General features: G+C 54.9%; 1 protein-coding gene across 1 annotated transcript; it reads left to right on the forward strand.

The window, feature by feature from the left end:
• The first annotated feature begins 1,645 nt into the window (after positions 1 to 1,645).
• ACE (angiotensin I converting enzyme) lies at positions 1,646 to 17,534 on the forward strand. The gene is made up of 25 exons (XM_031600934.2): positions 1,646 to 2,163; positions 4,972 to 5,139; positions 6,214 to 6,301; positions 6,705 to 6,848; positions 7,077 to 7,268; positions 7,394 to 7,491; positions 7,762 to 7,934; positions 8,199 to 8,422; positions 9,987 to 10,131; positions 10,375 to 10,473; positions 10,702 to 10,824; positions 11,324 to 11,535; positions 11,889 to 12,025; positions 12,180 to 12,338; positions 12,731 to 12,818; positions 13,021 to 13,164; positions 13,364 to 13,555; positions 13,681 to 13,778; positions 14,004 to 14,176; positions 14,524 to 14,747; positions 14,959 to 15,103; positions 15,303 to 15,401; positions 15,776 to 15,898; positions 16,403 to 16,590; positions 16,870 to 17,534. The coding sequence occupies exons 1-25, from the start codon at positions 1,951 to 1,953 to the stop codon at positions 17,064 to 17,066; spliced, it is 3,846 nt and encodes a 1,281-aa protein (XP_031456794.1). The 5' UTR covers positions 1,646 to 1,950; the 3' UTR covers positions 17,067 to 17,534.
• Positions 17,535 to 17,743: the final 209 nt, after the last annotated feature.

The raw sequence follows: 17,743 nt of genomic DNA on the forward strand, positions 1-17,743 counted from the left end.
AGGCAGGGGGATGCTGCTGGTTGCAGCTTTTGATGGAAATGCAAGTGGATGGGAAGTGTCCTCCCAGCTGGAGCAGCCACTAGGGACATGGCATCTCACCCAGGAGCCCACGTCACCCTGCAGCCCCGCGGCCGCTCACGGTCCAGCATCCGTCTCCGTGGCAACGCTTCGTGCACATCCTTCCATGTCCCTCCGGTCCGCATCGCAAGCAGCCCAGGGTACCCCATATATGGGGTCCAAATAGGTCCCCTTATCCTCATCACCCACTCCAGCACCACCAGATTGCAATGGGTGTGTGGGTCCATCTGCACCACGGCACCCTGGTAGCACAGAGACACCAACTTGCATCTTCAGGCTTGCCTCCATCCTATTGTCTTTCCTGGATCACAGCCCATTCCTCTGCCAGCACTGTTCCCATGTCTGATCTCAGCTGGAAACCTTTAGGATGGGACGTCACCAAGCTGGGCAATGCAGCCACCCTGCTCAACACAGTGTCCCACAGCAGCAGCAGCGTTTGGAAGTGTCTCAGGTACGTCAACCACAGCAGCACCGTGCGCTCTTCCCTATGGAAAAAGGCTCCAAACTGCCCTTGTTGGGGTCACCACACCATGCAGAGGTTGCAGAGCCCATTTCAGCCCCAGTCCTGACCCAGTGGCTGGGAAAACCCCTCCCCGGCATAGCTGGGAACAGGGGACTGGCGCTCCTCAGGAAATCTCCATTCATTATTGTTTGGTCATCAGCCAAATTGGAGCCAAACCAACCATTTTTCCAACTTCTCAGGGAAGTTTCTAGGGTCATGTAGCTTACTGGGAGAGGGGATGGCAAAGGAGGGCAGGTGGGTGTCATGGTGTCCGGTGTCCAGGCTCTAGGCACGCTGGTGGGCACAGGACCAGTGTCAGCAATGAAGGTTTTTGTGGATGCTCGCATCAGGGTGTGGTGTGATTGGGAAGCTGTGATTCTTGGAAGGGGTTTATTGACGTCAGAGGCTTGCAGGCTCCTAAATCCCTTCTTTCTCTTCTGGAAACGGTTCTCCGCATCTCATAGGAGCCACAGTGGGAGGATTTGTCCCTTTTCAAAGAGTTGTGATTTCCCCATTGGATCGCCACGGCTGTGCCAAGCAACAGTGGGGCCAACAGTCCAAGAGTTGCCCTGTTCCCCTCCTTAAAAGCCCCCACTTCCATGGTGGGTGTCTGCTGTGACCCCACAGTGTGCTGATGTGGTCAGTGTGACGTGTTCAGCCCAGGGCTTCAACTTGGGCACAGCTGCCAGGACTGGGGCCAGACCCCAGGGAAAAGGGATTTATTTAATTAAAAAGCAACAACAACAAAGAAACAAACAAAATAAAAACACAACATGAAATGAGCTATCAAGCCCATCGAAACGGATCTGGTTTTCATTTGGAAAGAACTTTTTGTTACTCATTTGTCATCAGCTTAATTCCTCAAACCCAAACACTGTGGGACGGGATGGGATTTCCTTCACGGTCAAAAGAAATACTGCTTTCCTCTGAAAAAACGAGATTAGGCCCAAGGGGAGCTGTGCCAAGAAGCTGCGGGTCAGCCTGGGATGACCGTGTTGGGGTTCCTCTGTCACAGCTGTGGGAGGAGCCCGAAGGCAGAGCCCAGCGTGGGACAGACCCCGCAGCCGCCCACCGTACGCTGCCAGCCTTCCTCCCGCTTTCTTTTCATTCCCACCCTCCCCTCAATTCTTCTCCCTCTTCCCTCCCAACCCCTTCCCCTTCCCTTTTGCACGGCCGGGAGCCGAGGGGACTTTGCACCCCAAAGGCAGCGCTGTCACCCCGCTGCGGTGCAGCCCAAGGGCGAGCGCAAAAATGCTCGCTTGTTATCGGCGAGGGGAGGCAGGCACGGTGGGCAGGGTTAGCGCTGCCTTATAAGCAGGCAGCAGCGTCGGGAAGCTCCCTCGCAAGGCTCCAGCGCAGCTCCCATCACGATGCCCGCGGTTTTAGGGCTGCTGCTGCCGTGGCTGAGCCTGGTGGGTGCCCTGCAGCCGGGGCTGGAACCCCCCGACTTCGACCCCGACGAGGCTGGGGCCGTTCTCTTTGCCGATGCCTACAACAGCACGGCTGAGATCGTCCTCTTCCAAAGCGTGTCGGCCAGCTGGGACTACAACACCAACCTGACGACCACCAACGCTGCCCTGCAGGTGGGTGGTGGGATGGGGACGGCGGGGGGTGGGTGCTGCTGGGGGTGGGGGGCAGGGGGGAGTCGGCGTTCAGCTTCCTCTCCTTCCTCCCTGTAGGTTCTTTCCTTAGTGCCCCGAGGTGTTGGCACAAGGCTCGGACTCCCAGCCTAGGAATTGCAATGTTTTCCCCCCAAATTGTCCTTCTGGTGAGCCCCCAGCTCAGGACAACAGTCCTGGCCCCACGGCAGCCTGGGTTTATTTTTAGAGGTGTTTCCCCATTCCCAGCACTTTTCATTTCCCTGCCCCCCTTCCCCCCCCTTTCCCCCACCGGGGTCAGGTATCAAGTGTCCCTGGCCCTGCCCCCTCCACGTCCCTGGCACTGTGCCTTGCCAGAGCCCCAAGTGTGAACACACAGCAGGGTGGCACCGGGGCAATATTCTGTCATCCCCAACCCATGGGGACAAAGCTGGCTTTGGGGACATGCTCCAAACGTGGGAAATCTGACATCTGCCCAGCTGGTGCTGGCAGATCCCAGTGGGAAGTGATGCTGTGGGTTCCCTGCAGGTGTGGAAGGGGTTGGCACGTGGAGCTGCACAGCTGTGCCTGGCCCCTGTTCTGCTTGGACATTCCTCTAATGTTTGTTGGATGAGGGGAGCTGCTATGGCCACAGCACAGGGATGGGGACATGGCATGGGAACATGGACATGGCATGGGGACAGGGATGTGGCTTGGGGTTATGGACATGATGGCATGGGGACACAACCAGAGCTCTGTATGCAGCTCAGAGCTACAGGTACCACCCCATACAGCAAATTGGACACAGGGTCAGCACAACCCATATGTGACCAACTTGCATTTGGGGACCTGTGTGTCACCTCCGTGCCCTAAGCACCATCACACAGCCCCAAGCTTGGCCAGCAGCCTGTGGGACAGGAACACACTGTGTGCTGCTTGTTGGTCCATGCAGGGCACAGCAGGAACAGGATGGAGGCGAACACTGCCAGGGTTGCTGCCAGCTTGGCAGGACATCCCATATTCTCCCTCCAGCCTCTTAGGGTGAGCTGAAGTGAGGTCTGGGTACACACACAGCTGCTACCTTTGCAGCTTTACAGTGGGTCCAGGGACCTCTGGGCACAGTGGGTGCCTCACAGCCACACCAGGCAGTAGGGTTGGAGGCACCTCAGGGGCATCCCAGAGCAGCTTCTCTTTCCCATGTTAATAAGCACCTGAGGATCACAGCTGTGCTCTCAGTGTGATGTCAGTGCTTCTTGAGCCAGCCTCACTCCCTTCCCAGCAGCTCCCAGATGGTTTTTGGGATGAGAGGTGGGAGATGGGGAGAACTTTTCTGGCTGCTGTGCCCAAAGTTTTGCCCTCCCAGCAGCTTGCAAGGCACCCAGCACACCGTTTGCCCAATCCCAATGCAGTGTTACCCCAGGCAGAGAGGGAGAGGAGGGGATCCAGCCCCTGACATCAGCCCATCAAAGAGACAGCAGGGATGTGAGCTGCATGACTCGAAGACTGAGCACCAAAGGTTTAATAGGGTGACCCAAAGGCTGAAACTGGGAGGGACTTGGTGAACCCTTGGGCTAGGTAATCCCTGCTCAGAGCTATAGCACAGAGGGGCTGAGGCAGCTGTGTGCTCCCCCAGGACCTGGCACCAGAGAGGTGGCCCAGGGGACAAAGTGACACTGGAGAGCAGCAGCCCTCAGCCATGTAGGGATGGGCAGAGAGATCCTGGAAGGACAGAAGGGTCTGGGGCAGAGATGGCAGCCTCGGCTCCATCAGAGCTGTCAGGAGAATTTAGGGCATGATTGGTCTGAGCAAACACAGGCGGCTGCTCAAGGAGAAGACAAAACACAGCTGGATTCTGCCTCCTGCATCTCCTGGCTCAGAAACAGGGTGCTGGAAGGGATCAGATCTCCCTCAAGAGCCTCCACACATAGTGGGGTGACTCCCATGGGTGAAGGGCTGTTGCTGCAGGGTGTCCCTGGGGCTGCCAGTGTGATGTCCTTAGGATGAGGCACCAGGATGTCCCAAGGAGGGCTCCTGGCTTTGCTTCAGGCATCTTCCTCCCTGCCCCAGGCCACCTCCAGCCCCACTGCACTGCAACTCCTATGCCTGTAACTGCAACTCCCATCCTCCCAAGAGAATGTGGAGATTAAACTAAAACAAACCAGGCTCGTTGGGGCCAGGCTGGAAATGCCATGAGTAGCAGTTAATGAGCTCCATAAATCATGCTGGGATGGCACAGGGCAGGTGCTCTGTATGTTCTCACTGCCCACTGCTCAGGCTGGGATTCTCCCCCAAAAAATCAGTGTTTGCAGACTGGGTGTGTGGATGCTACTGCCTGCAATGAGCCTTTTCCCAAAACTGTGGCTGCTGGGTGCAGCTCCAGCTGCCTAAATAAAATTCCAACAGTGCAGGAGCTTCTGCTGCTCACAGCCTGAGAAGGGAGGTTGGGGCTGGCAGAGTTGGAGGCTGGAGATGGTGGGAGCCCCAAAACTGAGTGCATCTCCAGGGCAAATGAGTACTCCTTTGCCAGGTGGAACCCACGTGTGGGGCTCATAGGGCACAGAGCAGGGGTTGCCCACGTGGCATGGACATCCCATCCCTGTGTCATCATCCCACCCAAGGTACAACATCGCCTCCAGAACAGTCTCAAATGCCACCTTCTTGTCTGCAGCTGTGGATTCTGCTGGAAACTGCTGTCTCTTTCTATAAATGTCACTTGGGGATGTTTCTGTTTGTCCCCACATGTCCCGTGCCTTCTGGCTTGCACAAACCCTCGTGACACTGCGTGCAGTGGCACATCCCCCTCTCTCCGTGCAGGTCGAGGCATCGCTGGAGGAACAAAACTTCACAGAATTGTGGGGGAAGAAAGCCAAAGAGCTGTATGGCAACATCTGGAGCAATTTCAGTGACCAACAGCTGAAGAAAATCATCAGCTCCATCCAGACCCTGGGGCCCTCCAACCTGCCCCTGGACAAGCGGCAGCAGGTAGGTGATATGTTGGTGAAGCCCTGGAGATGCTTGCATGCTGCTGACCCCTCTGAAAGCCATTTTTCCCTGAGCATCCAGACCTCTCTGCTAGCCCTTCATTATGTTTTGGAGGGATGATGTAAAGTGGGGAAGTGATGGAGGGGACAGATGGGATTTGTGGTCCCCCCTTGGGGATGCACATGGCCAGTATCAGTCCCTAACATCAGCACAGAGCTACCTGTGAGGAGGAGCTGGAGATTTCCTGCTTACACTGAGGGACTCAGGGTGTGCCCTGGATACCATCCAACGTATGCCCACGGCTGGAGGCCAGCTGGCTTGGCTGCACAGCCCAGCACTGGGTACACCAGGTTGGCCTGAGACTTTCCCATAGTAATCCTGAGCTTGCAGGATCTGCAGCTTAAATGCAAGTAAAATGTTCCGGGCTGCAATGTCTGTGCATCTCTGCTGGCTCTTGGGTTACCTCTCCACTGCAGCATAGCTTGGCTTGTGAGCCCACTGATACAATCCTCATAGGAGCAGCATTGGCCCCGGTTCCTTCCTGGAAACCTATCCCTGATAACAGAGAGCATCACATCTCCCCACACATCATCTGCATTTCCCCCTGCTTGCACCATCCCTTCCGCCCACCCCAAGCAGAGGAATGGGGGCAGAGAGAGGGACGGAATTTCCTTCCCTGGGAATGAGCTCCCTGGGCAAGTTCCAGGAAACCTCCTGTCGCTATTGTTTGCTGTTGTTGAAGTTTGGAGAAATAAATACCCTTCCCTCCTCCTGCTCCGTTTTTAATTTTTTTTTTTTTTTGGCCTCTCTGATAAACAGACTGTTCTATCTGATGAAGGGCACTATAAATAGCTGTGCTCCAGGACATGGAGGCTTTGCATGGGTTGTCTGTCCCAAAGAGCCTCCGCACAATGGGTACAGAAATGATGCTCACCCCCCCCCAAAATTGTGTTGTACAAACACACTGGGTCCTCTTCCGGACACACTCACGTGTTCCGGAGGTGGGAAGTCTTTGTAAATCCCTCCTGAGCAGCCGTTCCCACCCCCTTCCCAATGCCTTTTCCCTCCCCACAGTACAACACCATCCTGAGCGACATGGACAAAATATACTCCACAGCCAAGGTGTGCCTTGACAATGGGACCTGCTGGGATCTGGAGCCAGGTACAGATCGTTCCCATCCCTGTCCCCTGCCTCCCAGTGACCACATCCAGCATGCTCAGATCCTCAGCAGGTCATGGTTGATAGGGTTCTGGTTCATGTTCATGGGGATAAAGAATGTTATGAAGGATCTGGAGCACCATGGCATGGTGGTGATGGGTTGGACTAGATGATCTTAGAGATCTTTTCCAACCTTACTGATTCTACAAGTGGGTACAGTAGGGATGGGCTGGTGGTTGGACCTGATGACCATTGTAGTTCTTTTCCAATCTTAATGATTCTATGATTCTGTGATCTGCGTCGGATGCAATGGTGGTGGCACCTCACAGACCTGCTGTGGGACATGCCCTGCTTCTGCTCCTCCTTCCCACTGGCTCTCATATCCTGCTTATCCCCTCTGTCCCAGACATCTCAGACATCATGGCCAGCTCCCGCAGCTACAAGCAGCTCCTCTATGCCTGGGAGGGTTGGCACAATGCTGCAGGCAACCCACTGCGTGCCAAGTACCAGGAGTTCGTGACGCTGAGCAACGAGGCGTATCGGATGGATGGTGCGAGCAGGATGGGGGATGTGGGGTGGGTCAGGGGTGGGAATCAGGGTGGTGTCCCACTCTCCCTGTCCCATATGCACAGAGCTTCCACTTCCCCCCTGCCTGGGTGCTGATGCCTTGAGGTAGGAGTAAAATTCCCACTGATGCTCAATAGTCCCAGCTCTTGGGGCTGGATATAGGGGCAGCCCTTTGGGGTTAAAGCCGGGGGTCATCACTGCCTCCCTGCAGGATTTGAGGACACAGGCAGCTACTGGCGCTCCTGGTACGACTCCACCACCTTCGAGGATGACCTGGAGCATCTCTACAACCAGCTGGAACCACTCTACCTCAACCTGCATGCTTTTGTCCGAAGAAAGCTCTATGATCGCTATGGCCCCAAATACATTAACTTGAAGGGCCCCATCCCTGCTCACCTCCTCGGTAAGGGCCAGGGATGCTGGTGGGGTGGAGAGCTGTAACAGGTCTGGGAGAGGTCCCAACCATTGCTGTGTTTCTCTTCCTCTTGTCCCATCTCTGTTTCTACCCTTGCTGTTTTCTGCTTTCAGGCAACATGTGGGCTCAGCAGTGGAATAATATCTATGATCTAATGGTCCCCTACCCTGATAAGCCCAACCTGGATGTCACAAGCACCATGGTGAATCAGGTACAGGGCTGAGGGACTTGTTAGTGGCACCAGTTGGGAAAAAAAAAAAAAAGGGGGGGGGGGAGTGGTATTGGCCATAACATTGAGCCTATGGAGGTGGTTGCCCATATCTGCATATAGAACAGCAGAAAAGCCATTCTGGGGGAGGGTTAGGGACACAGGAATGGCTCCACTCCCCCTCCAGCAATGGTCAAAGAGGCAGCGGATGAGAAAAGGGCAGTGGGACCAGTTCTGGGGTCTATATTTACACCATCCCACATGTCCTACCAGGGCTGGAATGCCACCCACATGTTCCGGGTCTCGGAGGAATTCTTCACTTCCCTGGGGCTGCTGGAGATGCCACCTGAGTTCTGGGAGAAGTCCATGCTGGAGAAGCCAGCAGATGGCCGTGAAGTGGTGTGTCATGCCTCGGCGTGGGACTTCTACAACCGCAAGGACTTCAGGTGTGTGGGTCATGCAGGGTCTGCAGAACAAGACTCTCCTCAGTCCCCCTTGATGGCCATCACTTTGGGTACCGCCAGCCTGACCTTTCCCTTTGTGGGATAAGTTTTCAAGGTACCACACTGCTCTGCTTTCCCCTTCACTGAGTTTATATTTTCCACATGGAGTTCTGCCACCCTATTGGGGACCCTGAGATCCTATCAAGGGGTGCATGGGCAGACCAGAAGTGCTCACACAGCTCAGGTAATGCTGCTTTCACCCGACAGGATCAAGCAGTGCACAACAGTGACCATGGAGCAGCTGTTCACAGTGCACCACGAGATGGGCCATGTGCAGTACTACCTGCAGTACAAGGACCAGCCTGTCTCCTTCCGTGGGGGGGCCAACCCTGGCTTCCATGAGGCCATTGGTGATGTCATGTCCTTGTCCGTCTCCACCCCCAGCCACCTTCAGAAAATCGGGCTCCTCAGCAGTGCTGTCGAGGATGAAGGTATGGCAGCTGATCTGCAGATCTGGAGGGTTCAAACACTGCCCGTGGCACCAGAAAGGGAGGGGGCTGTGCAAGGGTAGGCTGCTATTTGGCAACACAGCCTAGAGAAGGAAAAGCCCCACGCCTCTTACTCATGCTTATTTACAAGCACAGACCCTTCTTTTCTCCGTGGAACCATGCATGGATCCCTTCTTGGCTCCATAGACAGCCCCTTCTTGACTCATGACTACATGGGCATTTCCTGCTTGTCTCTATGAACAACCCCTTCTTGGCTTATAGAATCACAGAACGGCCTGGGTTGAAAAGGACCACAATGCTCATCCAGTTCCAACCCCCTGCTATGTGCAGGTCACCAACCAGCAGACCAGGCTGCCCAGAGCCACATCCAGCCTGGCCTTGGATGCCTGCAGGGATGGGGCATCCACAGCCTCCTTGGGCAACCTGTTCCAGTGCCTCACCACCCCCTGAGTTTATCCTTTTCACCACCAAGAGCAGCAGTTCCCTTCCCCAAACCTGACAGCAACGTCTCTGTGCTTTATCAGCATCAGTCTTTCTGGTGTTTCCCCTCCCCTCATCGAGAAGCTCCCAGGAGCCCCCTGAGCAGCTCTGCAGAGGTAGCACTGAGCTCTCATGTGCTCAGTCACGAGGACAGTCAGGGGATGACACATCTGCCTGCCAGGCAGTGCAGCAGAGGAAGACTTGTCGCTGCAGGACACTGCCCAGCTTGGCAAGGATCTCCTCCCTGCAGCCACCTCTCAGCCAACACGTCAAAGCAGATGGCAGCAGAGCAAGCAGAGTGTTCACAGCCTCCTGCTGCAGGCGGCTGCTTTGCAGAGGAGGGACAGTCCCGGGTCCTCCTGTCTTGTCATTAAATCCACTCCATGATGGGGAAGCCATCACAGCACACAAGAGTGCTGGGCCGATGCTGTACAAGCAGCATGGAGCAGATGGTCCCTGCCTCCAGGCATCGCTGTCTGACTAACGGGTCCTTGGCTGCCACGCCAGCACTGCGATGGCAGCCAGCAGCCCTTCGGAGCACTGCTGCCACCCCTTCCCGACCCCACAGCTTCAGCTGGCTCTCCAGCTGGTCCTTCTTCAACCTGCCTTTGCAGGGCTTCCCCAGGGAGCAGGGGAAAGCAGATGTCACCACCCGCTGTGCTTCCCATGGGATGGTGGTTACTGTCTCAGTTTTGACTCCAGTTCTGGATCCAAACTGTAGCATTGTTTGTTTTGTCGTATCAGCGCTGGGGAGCAAACCCCTGTCAGCCTGAAGACCCTATAGAATGAACGTGTGCACTAGAATTGCCCTCATCAGAGACCTTTTCATGCTGAGAGCAAGGGAACACTGGGTTTGTCACGTCCAAGTTGCCCCAGGCAGGAGCTGCAGCTAGAAAAACCTCCTGTGTCCCATGCAAGCTTCACTAGAGAGCAAAACTACGAGTTGAAATGCTGTTCCAACTGCTCATCCAGCCCTCCTCACCCTGTTGGCAACAAAAAGTCTGGTGACCTTAGTGCTGTCCACCCAGGCTCCTTCCCAGCCCCATCCAGGCTCTGTTTCCTGCAGAGAGCAACATCAACTATCTGCTGAAGATGGCTTTGGAGAAGATTGCCTTCCTGCCCTTTGGCTACCTCATCGACCAGTGGCGCTGGAATGTGTTCAGTGGCCGCACGCCCCCGAGCCGTTACAACTATGACTGGTGGTACCTGAGGTAGGGATGGTCAGCGAGGGTGGATGCATGCATGGAGGCTGAGGATGTGGAGGGAGGGGAAAAGTGGACGTGGAAATGCTGGAGAAGGATGGATGGATGGATGGATGGGCTGAGGAACGGGAATACAGGAAAGGACACAACTATTCAGCTCTCTTTAGCACTGTGTTGTCTTCTCCTGTTCCCTCCCTTGGTTCATCTGGCTTCCTCTTTCCAGTTTGTATTCTCATTCTCTGTTTTCTACAGAACCAAATACCAGGGTATTTGTGCTCCAGTTTCAAGAAATGAAAGCAACTTTGACCCCGGAGCAAAGTACCACATCCCTGGGAACACTCCTTACATCAGGTAGAGGAGATGCTGGGAAGGGGTGGGGTTTTGTGGGAGGTGCAGGGACCCCAACTCTTCAGATAGAGACTGGGATGCATTGGTCCTGCTCAAGACACAGAGAACATCCAATGCTTGGGAGCAAAAACAGTGGGGAGCAGACGTGTGGCAAGGTGCCTTCAGCCATGCCCTGGGACACATCTGCTTCCCTTTGTCCCCAGTGCTCACCTTCACGGGCTTCCTCGGCAGGTACTTTGTGAGTTTCATCCTCCAGTTCCAGTTTCACAAGGCGCTGTGCCAGGCGGCCAACCACACCGGTCCCCTGCACACCTGTGACATCTACATGTCCAAAGAGGCTGGAGCCAAACTCAGGTGGGGACAGAGGAGGGTCGGGACAATCGCCACGGGCAGATGTGTGCGTGGAAGCTGATGGTGTGCAAGGAAGAAAGGAAGGAAAGAAGAAAGGAAGGAAGGAAGGAAGGAAAAAGTGGCCATGGAGATGGCTGGAGAAATAGCTTTGCAGATGGATGGATGGATAGATGGAAATTCATGGAAGCACTGGGGTGGGGTGAGTGGTCCTCACCGGAGTCCTGCTATTATCCCCATCACTAGCTCCACCCAGACAAGAGGTCACTGAAGCATGTTTGGTTCCCATTGACTCCCTGGGTGTTAATGAATGCATGAGAATGTGATGGAGAGTTTTCAGGCCCCAAGCACAGGATAGCTGGGGGGCTTCAGTGGCAGTTTTCCAGGTTTGTGTCCCTCTCAGGAACAGTATCTTCAGCCCTTGTGGTGTTGAGATTCCACCACTGCTTTTTTCCCATCCATGTCCTGGTCTCATGCCCACTCTTACTGTCCCACTGCATTGCAGGGAAGTGTTGAAGGCTGGGTCTTCCAAGTCATGGCAGGAAATCCTGTTCAACCTCACTGGCACAGATAAGATGGATGCTGGGGCGCTCCTGGAGTATTTCAGCCCTGTCACCACCTGGTTGCAGGAGCAGAACAACAAGACCAACGAGGTGCTGGGCTGGCCTGAGTTTGACTGGCGTCCCCCTGTCCCCGAAGGCTACCCTGAAGGCATTGGTAAGGCTGGGACTGGGAGAAGCCAAGGGAAATCACTAAACCCTAGGCAAGACAAGGAGGTTTCTGCTGGAGATAAGTGGGGCCTCCATACCAGGAAAAAGAGAAATACTCAGCCTAAGGGTGTTGTTTCCTGGGTGGTTTCATATTCTATTGAAACAGGTGCCATTCACCTGCCCAAGTGGGTCTAGAGTGTGTAGTTTGTCATGATATCCCATGGACACTTCCATCTTTAGCCTGCTCCCAGAGTGTGGCATCCTTCAGTAGACCTGCAGCTGTGGGAAAGGTTCAACCATGGAAAGATGCTCCTCTAAACAGGACTTCCTCTCTCTTCCCTCGTTTATGTCTTCCTCTAGACAAAATAGTAGATGAAGCACAAGCTAAAGAGTTCTTGTCCGAGTACAACAGCACGGCTGAGGTGGTGTGGAATGCTTACACTGAGGCATCTTGGGTCTACAACACCAACATCACTGACCACAACAGGGAAGTCATGGTATGGAAACAACCCTGGGATTGTATGGGGAAGAACATGTGGGAAGCCATGGGGATGCTGGCAGTTGTGGCATAGCAGGTGGTGCTTCTGGTGATGGCCTGTCTCAGGGATCTCCCTCAGGTAACTCCTCTCCTGTCTCCTTCTGCTTTTACAGCTGGAGAAGAACTTGGCCATGTCTAAGCACACCATTGAGTATGGCATGAGAGCCAGGCAGTTTGACCCCTCGGACTTCCAGGATGAAACTGTCACCCGCATCCTCAATAAGCTGAGCGTCCTTGAGAGGGCAGCCCTGCCAGAGGATGAGCTGATGGAGGTGAGCTGCAAGGGGACAGAGCAGGGCTGGGTGTCCTTTGCCACTATTTTGTGTGAAGACACAGGCTTCTCCCAGCTTTTAGGAAGTAACACTGGGCAGCTGCCCCTGCCATTGCAGAAAGTGATGGTTTGGGACCCTCTACACAAAGGAAAGGTCCTTGCCTCCAGGGTTTCCCACCCAAATATTGTCAATGCCATCCTGCAGTGGTGTCCAGCTGCTTGGATGACAACAGCACCTTGTGTGCTGGCCCAACGCTTTCCATACTGACTCAACTTCTGGGCTCACACAACCTTCCAGGACGGTGTGGAAGGGGGCAGAAGGAAACACCCAGGGGCTGTGTTGTTCCCCAGGAGCAAGGATAAGAAGCTCACATAATGCGATCTCCTTTGCAGTACAACACCCTCCTCTCAGATATGGAGACCACATACAGCGTAGCCAAGGTCTGCAGGGAGAACAACACCTGCCACCCCTTGGATCCTGGTAAGAGCTGGCAGGGAGTTCAGTGGTTCTTCTGCAGCAGCCCCAGGAAGGAGGGATTCTTCACAGGGGCACAGAGAAGGGTCATGAAGGGGACCTTCCACCCTCTCTGTGACGTCCCCTGAGCAGTGCGTTGGGTCTAGCATCATTGCAGCAGGCCAACCCACCCAACACCATCAGTCTGCCTTCATTGCTCTCTCTTCAGACCTCACGGACATCCTGGCTACCTCACGGGACTATAACGAGCTCCTCTTTGCCTGGAAGGGCTGGCGGGATGCTTCTGGGGCGAAAATCAAGGACAAATACAAGCGATACGTGGAACTGAGCAACAAGGCAGCTGTGCTCAATGGTCAGTGTCCTGCTCCTTCAGCCACCCACCATCACCTTGGAACCCTGTGAGCAGGGAATTGAGCTGATCATCCAGATCAGAGCCAACATTTTGGAGATCCCACCAATTCCCATTGGGTCTACTGTCTCACTGGGGAAACCTGGGGCCCAAGACTTGCCCAAGAAGGGAATTGACAGCTTCTGCTCTTACCCTACCCCAGGATACACAGACAATGGGGCTTACTGGAGATCCCTGTATGAGACACCTACCTTTGAGGAAGATCTGGAGAGGCTGTACCTGCAGCTGCAGCCCCTGTACCTCAACCTGCATGCCTACGTACGTCGTGCCCTGTACAACAAATATGGAGCAGAGCACATAAGCCTGAGGGGTCCCATTCCTGCTCACTTGCTGGGTAAGGACTTTGCTGGGCAGAGTTGTGTCTGCTAGCAGGAAGATTACTAGTCCAATCCTTGCACAAATTGAGAGTAACTGGTTGTCTTTTCCTTCCTCTCCATGTCTCCTTCCTGCACTACCCAGGCAACATGTGGGCCCAGTCATGGTCCAACATCTTCGACCTGGTGATGCCCTTCCCAGATGCCACCAAGGTGGATGCCACTCCAGCCATGAAACAACAGGTCAGTGCTTTCACAGCTTGAACTGCCCCTTGGAGCCAACACCAACAGTGCTAAATGCTTTGATGCTACCAAAAACTTTGTTCTTTCCCCATCTGGATGTACCACAGGCTGGATCCAGCTCTAATTGCCCCCTCCCCAGAAGGACAAGACTGTCCCCAGCCTCCCTCCAGCAACCCCAGGAGTCTCCACTGCCCCTCACCAAACCCTCTGTCTGCTTCTCCCCAGGGCTGGACGCCCAAGATGATGTTTGAGGAGTCAGACCGTTTCTTTACCTCCCTGGGCCTCATCCCCATGCCGCAGGAGTTCTGGGACAAGTCCATGATTGAGAAGCCAGCAGATGGGCGGGAGGTGGTGTGTCATGCCTCAGCCTGGGACTTCTACAACCGCAAGGACTTCAGGTAGGATGAAGGCACACAGCCCCACTGGTAATCAAGATGCTGGCGTTGCTGGCAGGAGCCCCCATGGCAGATGGAGGGCAATCCACACCTACCCTGACTTGCCCTGGAGGATGAAAAAGGCAATGAACACCAACAGGGAATGGGCAGGGGCAGCAGGAAGGCAGGAAGATGGCCAGGGACCAACCCCTTGGAGCAAGACCAGCCCAGGCTGGCATCAGACCTGGCAAGGGGAGACGTGGAAAGAGACCAAAGAGAAAATTAGCTTAATGGGGTATGATCTTTCCTGAAAACTCTCACCCCTCAACACTGCCCTCTGTTCTCTTCTCCTCCCACTTATCCTCATCCAGGATCAAGCAGTGCACCGTGGTGAACATGGATGACCTAATCACAGTGCACCATGAGATGGGCCACGTGCAGTACTTCCTGCAGTACATGGACCAGCCCATCTCGTTCCGTGATGGAGCCAACCCTGGCTTCCACGAGGCCATCGGGGATGTTATGGCCTTGTCTGTTTCCACCCCGAAACACCTGCACAGCATCAACCTGCTGGACCAAGTGACAGAAAATGAAGGTGAGCTGGCATGGGAACACCACACAGCACAGTGCTTGGGGAGGCAGCTGGAAATGTCAGGGAAGAAGGTACCAGGGACATGCATGGTGTCTGAGTATCAGTGGAAGGGACAAGATCCAACAGGGACACTCTGCTGTTGGGTGGAATGATCCATACAGGGTGGAGAGGTGGCTGCAGTACTGCCTTGTTCACATCTTTCTACCCTGGGCAGAAAGTGACATCAACTACCTGATGAGCATCGCCCTGGACAAAATTGCCTTCCTGCCCTTTGGGTACCTCATGGACCAGTGGCGCTGGAAGGTGTTTGATGGGCGGATCAAGGAGGATGAGTACAACCAGCAGTGGTGGAACCTCAGGTATGCTCATGTTCAGACCTCTCTTTGGTGCTTGGCCATCATTCCTCTTTGTGTTTTCTCCATGTGGCCCAATTGACTGCAGTGGGGACATGATGGGACACATAACCCCTCATCCTGTCCTCACAACCCTCCATAACCCCTTCCAGTTAAGCCCACCTTCTCCTCCCCAAGCTGGACTAATTCTCCCTCTCTGGCCCAGGCTGAAGTACCAGGGCTTGTGCCCACCAGTACCAAGGTCTGAAGATGACTTTGACCCGGGGGCAAAGTTTCACATCCCTGCCAACGTCCCCTACATCAGGTGAGCAAGCAGAGCTTGGTCAGGGAGGCACCTCTCGGATAAATGAGCCCATGCAGAAGCACGGACCTCCAGTTCAGGTGCAGCAATGCCACCTTGTTTCAAGGCTGGTGGGATTCCAGGTGGTGCCCATCCAGACAGAGCCTCAGAGGGGAGGGCTGGATTTGGGAGTTCTCCAACAAGGATAGGCTCATCCCTCTAAGTAGCCATAAGCACATGCTAAAAGGAAAAATGGCATCACCAGACTGGGCCAAACTGATGCAGGAGGAGCTTCAAAGCCAGTAATGCTTCTCCAAGCTGAGATTCTACAGGAGGGGGGAGAACGTTCAGCTCCCTTCACAGCCACTAGCAGGGTCTGTCCCCATGTAACCCTCCAGGTACTTCGTCAGCTTCGTCATCCAGTTCCAGTTCCACCAGGCGCTCTGCAAAGCAGCTGGGCACACGGGACCCCTGCACACATGTGACATCTACCAGTCCAAGGAGGCTGGGAAGCTCCTGGGGTAGGTGTAGGGGCAGGGCAGGGCTTTTATGTCCAAATACCTTAAAATCAAGCCGTGGCTCAGGAAGACAGGAGGCAATGCAGCTCCTGGTGCCCCATCCCTTCGTTGTTCCAGCCACGTCCCTGTTCCTGGGCTGTGGGACTCTGGGCTGGGCGCTGCAGCTGTGATTGCAAAAGCAGCCACTAGATGGTAGCTGGGACCCTGGCAGGGGGAAGGCTCACTTCTCCTCCTCCTCTTCCTCCCCCGCAGCCCCCTGTTCCTTAGGGAAAACAGCCCCCTCGCTTCAAGGAAAGTGCCTGCAAAATTAACCCTTTCAACCCATAAAGTGAACTGCATCAGGCTGAATTCACTGGAGGGTTTTACTCCTCTCTCTGTGCTCACAGCCCTGTGGGTGTCAGAAGGCACAGACTGTGCCCCAGTGCTGCTGGCACCAACAGTCCCAAGCCCTGGGGAAGATGAGGGCCTTGAGGAGGAACCCACTGCATCCAATTTCTCTCCCCACAGAGATGCCATGAAGCTGGGTTTCAGCAAGCCGTGGCCTGAAGCCATGCAGCTCATCACGGGGCAGCCCAATATGTCAGCAGAGGCCCTGATGAGCTACTTTGAGCCCCTCATGACATGGCTGGTGAAGGAGAACACGAAGAACGGGGAGGTGCTGGGCTGGCCCGAGTACAGCTGGACTCCTTACGCAGGTACAGGTGGGAATGGGCTGGACATGGTCCACGGTGGGGGCAGATTTTGGTCCTCACCAGGGTGGGGATGCAGTTCATGGTAGGCATGGAGATGCTCCAGTGCTCCTTGGCCATCCCAAAAACCACAGGGGATTTGGATGCCTCTCATTGATTTCACAGCAAGCTGAGTCTCAAGCAGACAAGTTGCCCAAGAGCCCAGCCAAGGGAGGGCTGGTGAGCCACTGCACCCAGCCCAGAGCCACCAGCACCAACCATATCCCTCCTTTCTCTATTTTCCAGTCACCGAATTCCACGCTGCCAGTGACACAACTGATTTTCTGGGCATGTCTGTGGGCACCAAACAAGCCACTGCGGGCGCCTGGATCCTGCTGGCACTGGCACTTGTCTTCCTGATCGTCTGCATTTTCTTGGGTGTCAAGTTGTTCTCATCAAGGAGAAAGGCCTTCAAATCCAGCTCGGAAATGGAACTGAAATAAGGCAGCCACAGATGGGGGAGCGCAGACAGGGTGCGAGCGCGGGCACTTGGGCAGCTGGTGGCAATGCTGGGGGCACTTCTGCCCACGAAGCCATGGGTTTCCACAGCCCAGGACTCCTGTCTCCAATCAGGTTGGACATATTTTTTTTCCACTATGCAAGACCCAAAGCAGAAAAGAGCTATTTATTTGCCAACATCTGCATAAAAGGAAGAGAAATTCAGGCACCGGCAGGCACGGAGCCATCAGGGACTGCTCCTGTGCCCAGGGGGGAGTGAATCCAGCGTGAACCCCCACCGCCCATCTCCAGCCCCTGTGCCAGGATGGGCAAAGCCACGGGGGCTCCAAGTGACAGAAGGCAAGCTTGGGAGGGACAGAGCACGCTTCCGCCCTCTGCCCATCCCTGGTTTGCCCACTGCTGGGCTGTTCGTTTGCATGGATGAGAAATAAACCCATGTCTTGTTACCCCCAGTGCAGCAGCTCATCTTTTTCTTGGGGGTGGGGTATCTCAGTGGGATGCTCCAGCACTGAAGGATGTGCACTTATGTAAGAGCCAGGGGGGGCTCTGAGGTCAGCGATCGCTGCCCGCTCTCCAGCTCTGATTATCTTGGGATCAGCAGTGCTTGAGGTTTTTTGTTTTTTTTTTCACCCCTATCTTTCTTCTGCTTCTGTAAATAAAA

This window comes from Phasianus colchicus, chromosome 26 (genome assembly GCF_987193195.1).
Source record: "Phasianus colchicus chromosome 26, bPhaCol1.hap1.1, whole genome shotgun sequence".
Lineage (NCBI taxonomy): Eukaryota > Metazoa > Chordata > Aves > Galliformes > Phasianidae > Phasianus > Phasianus colchicus.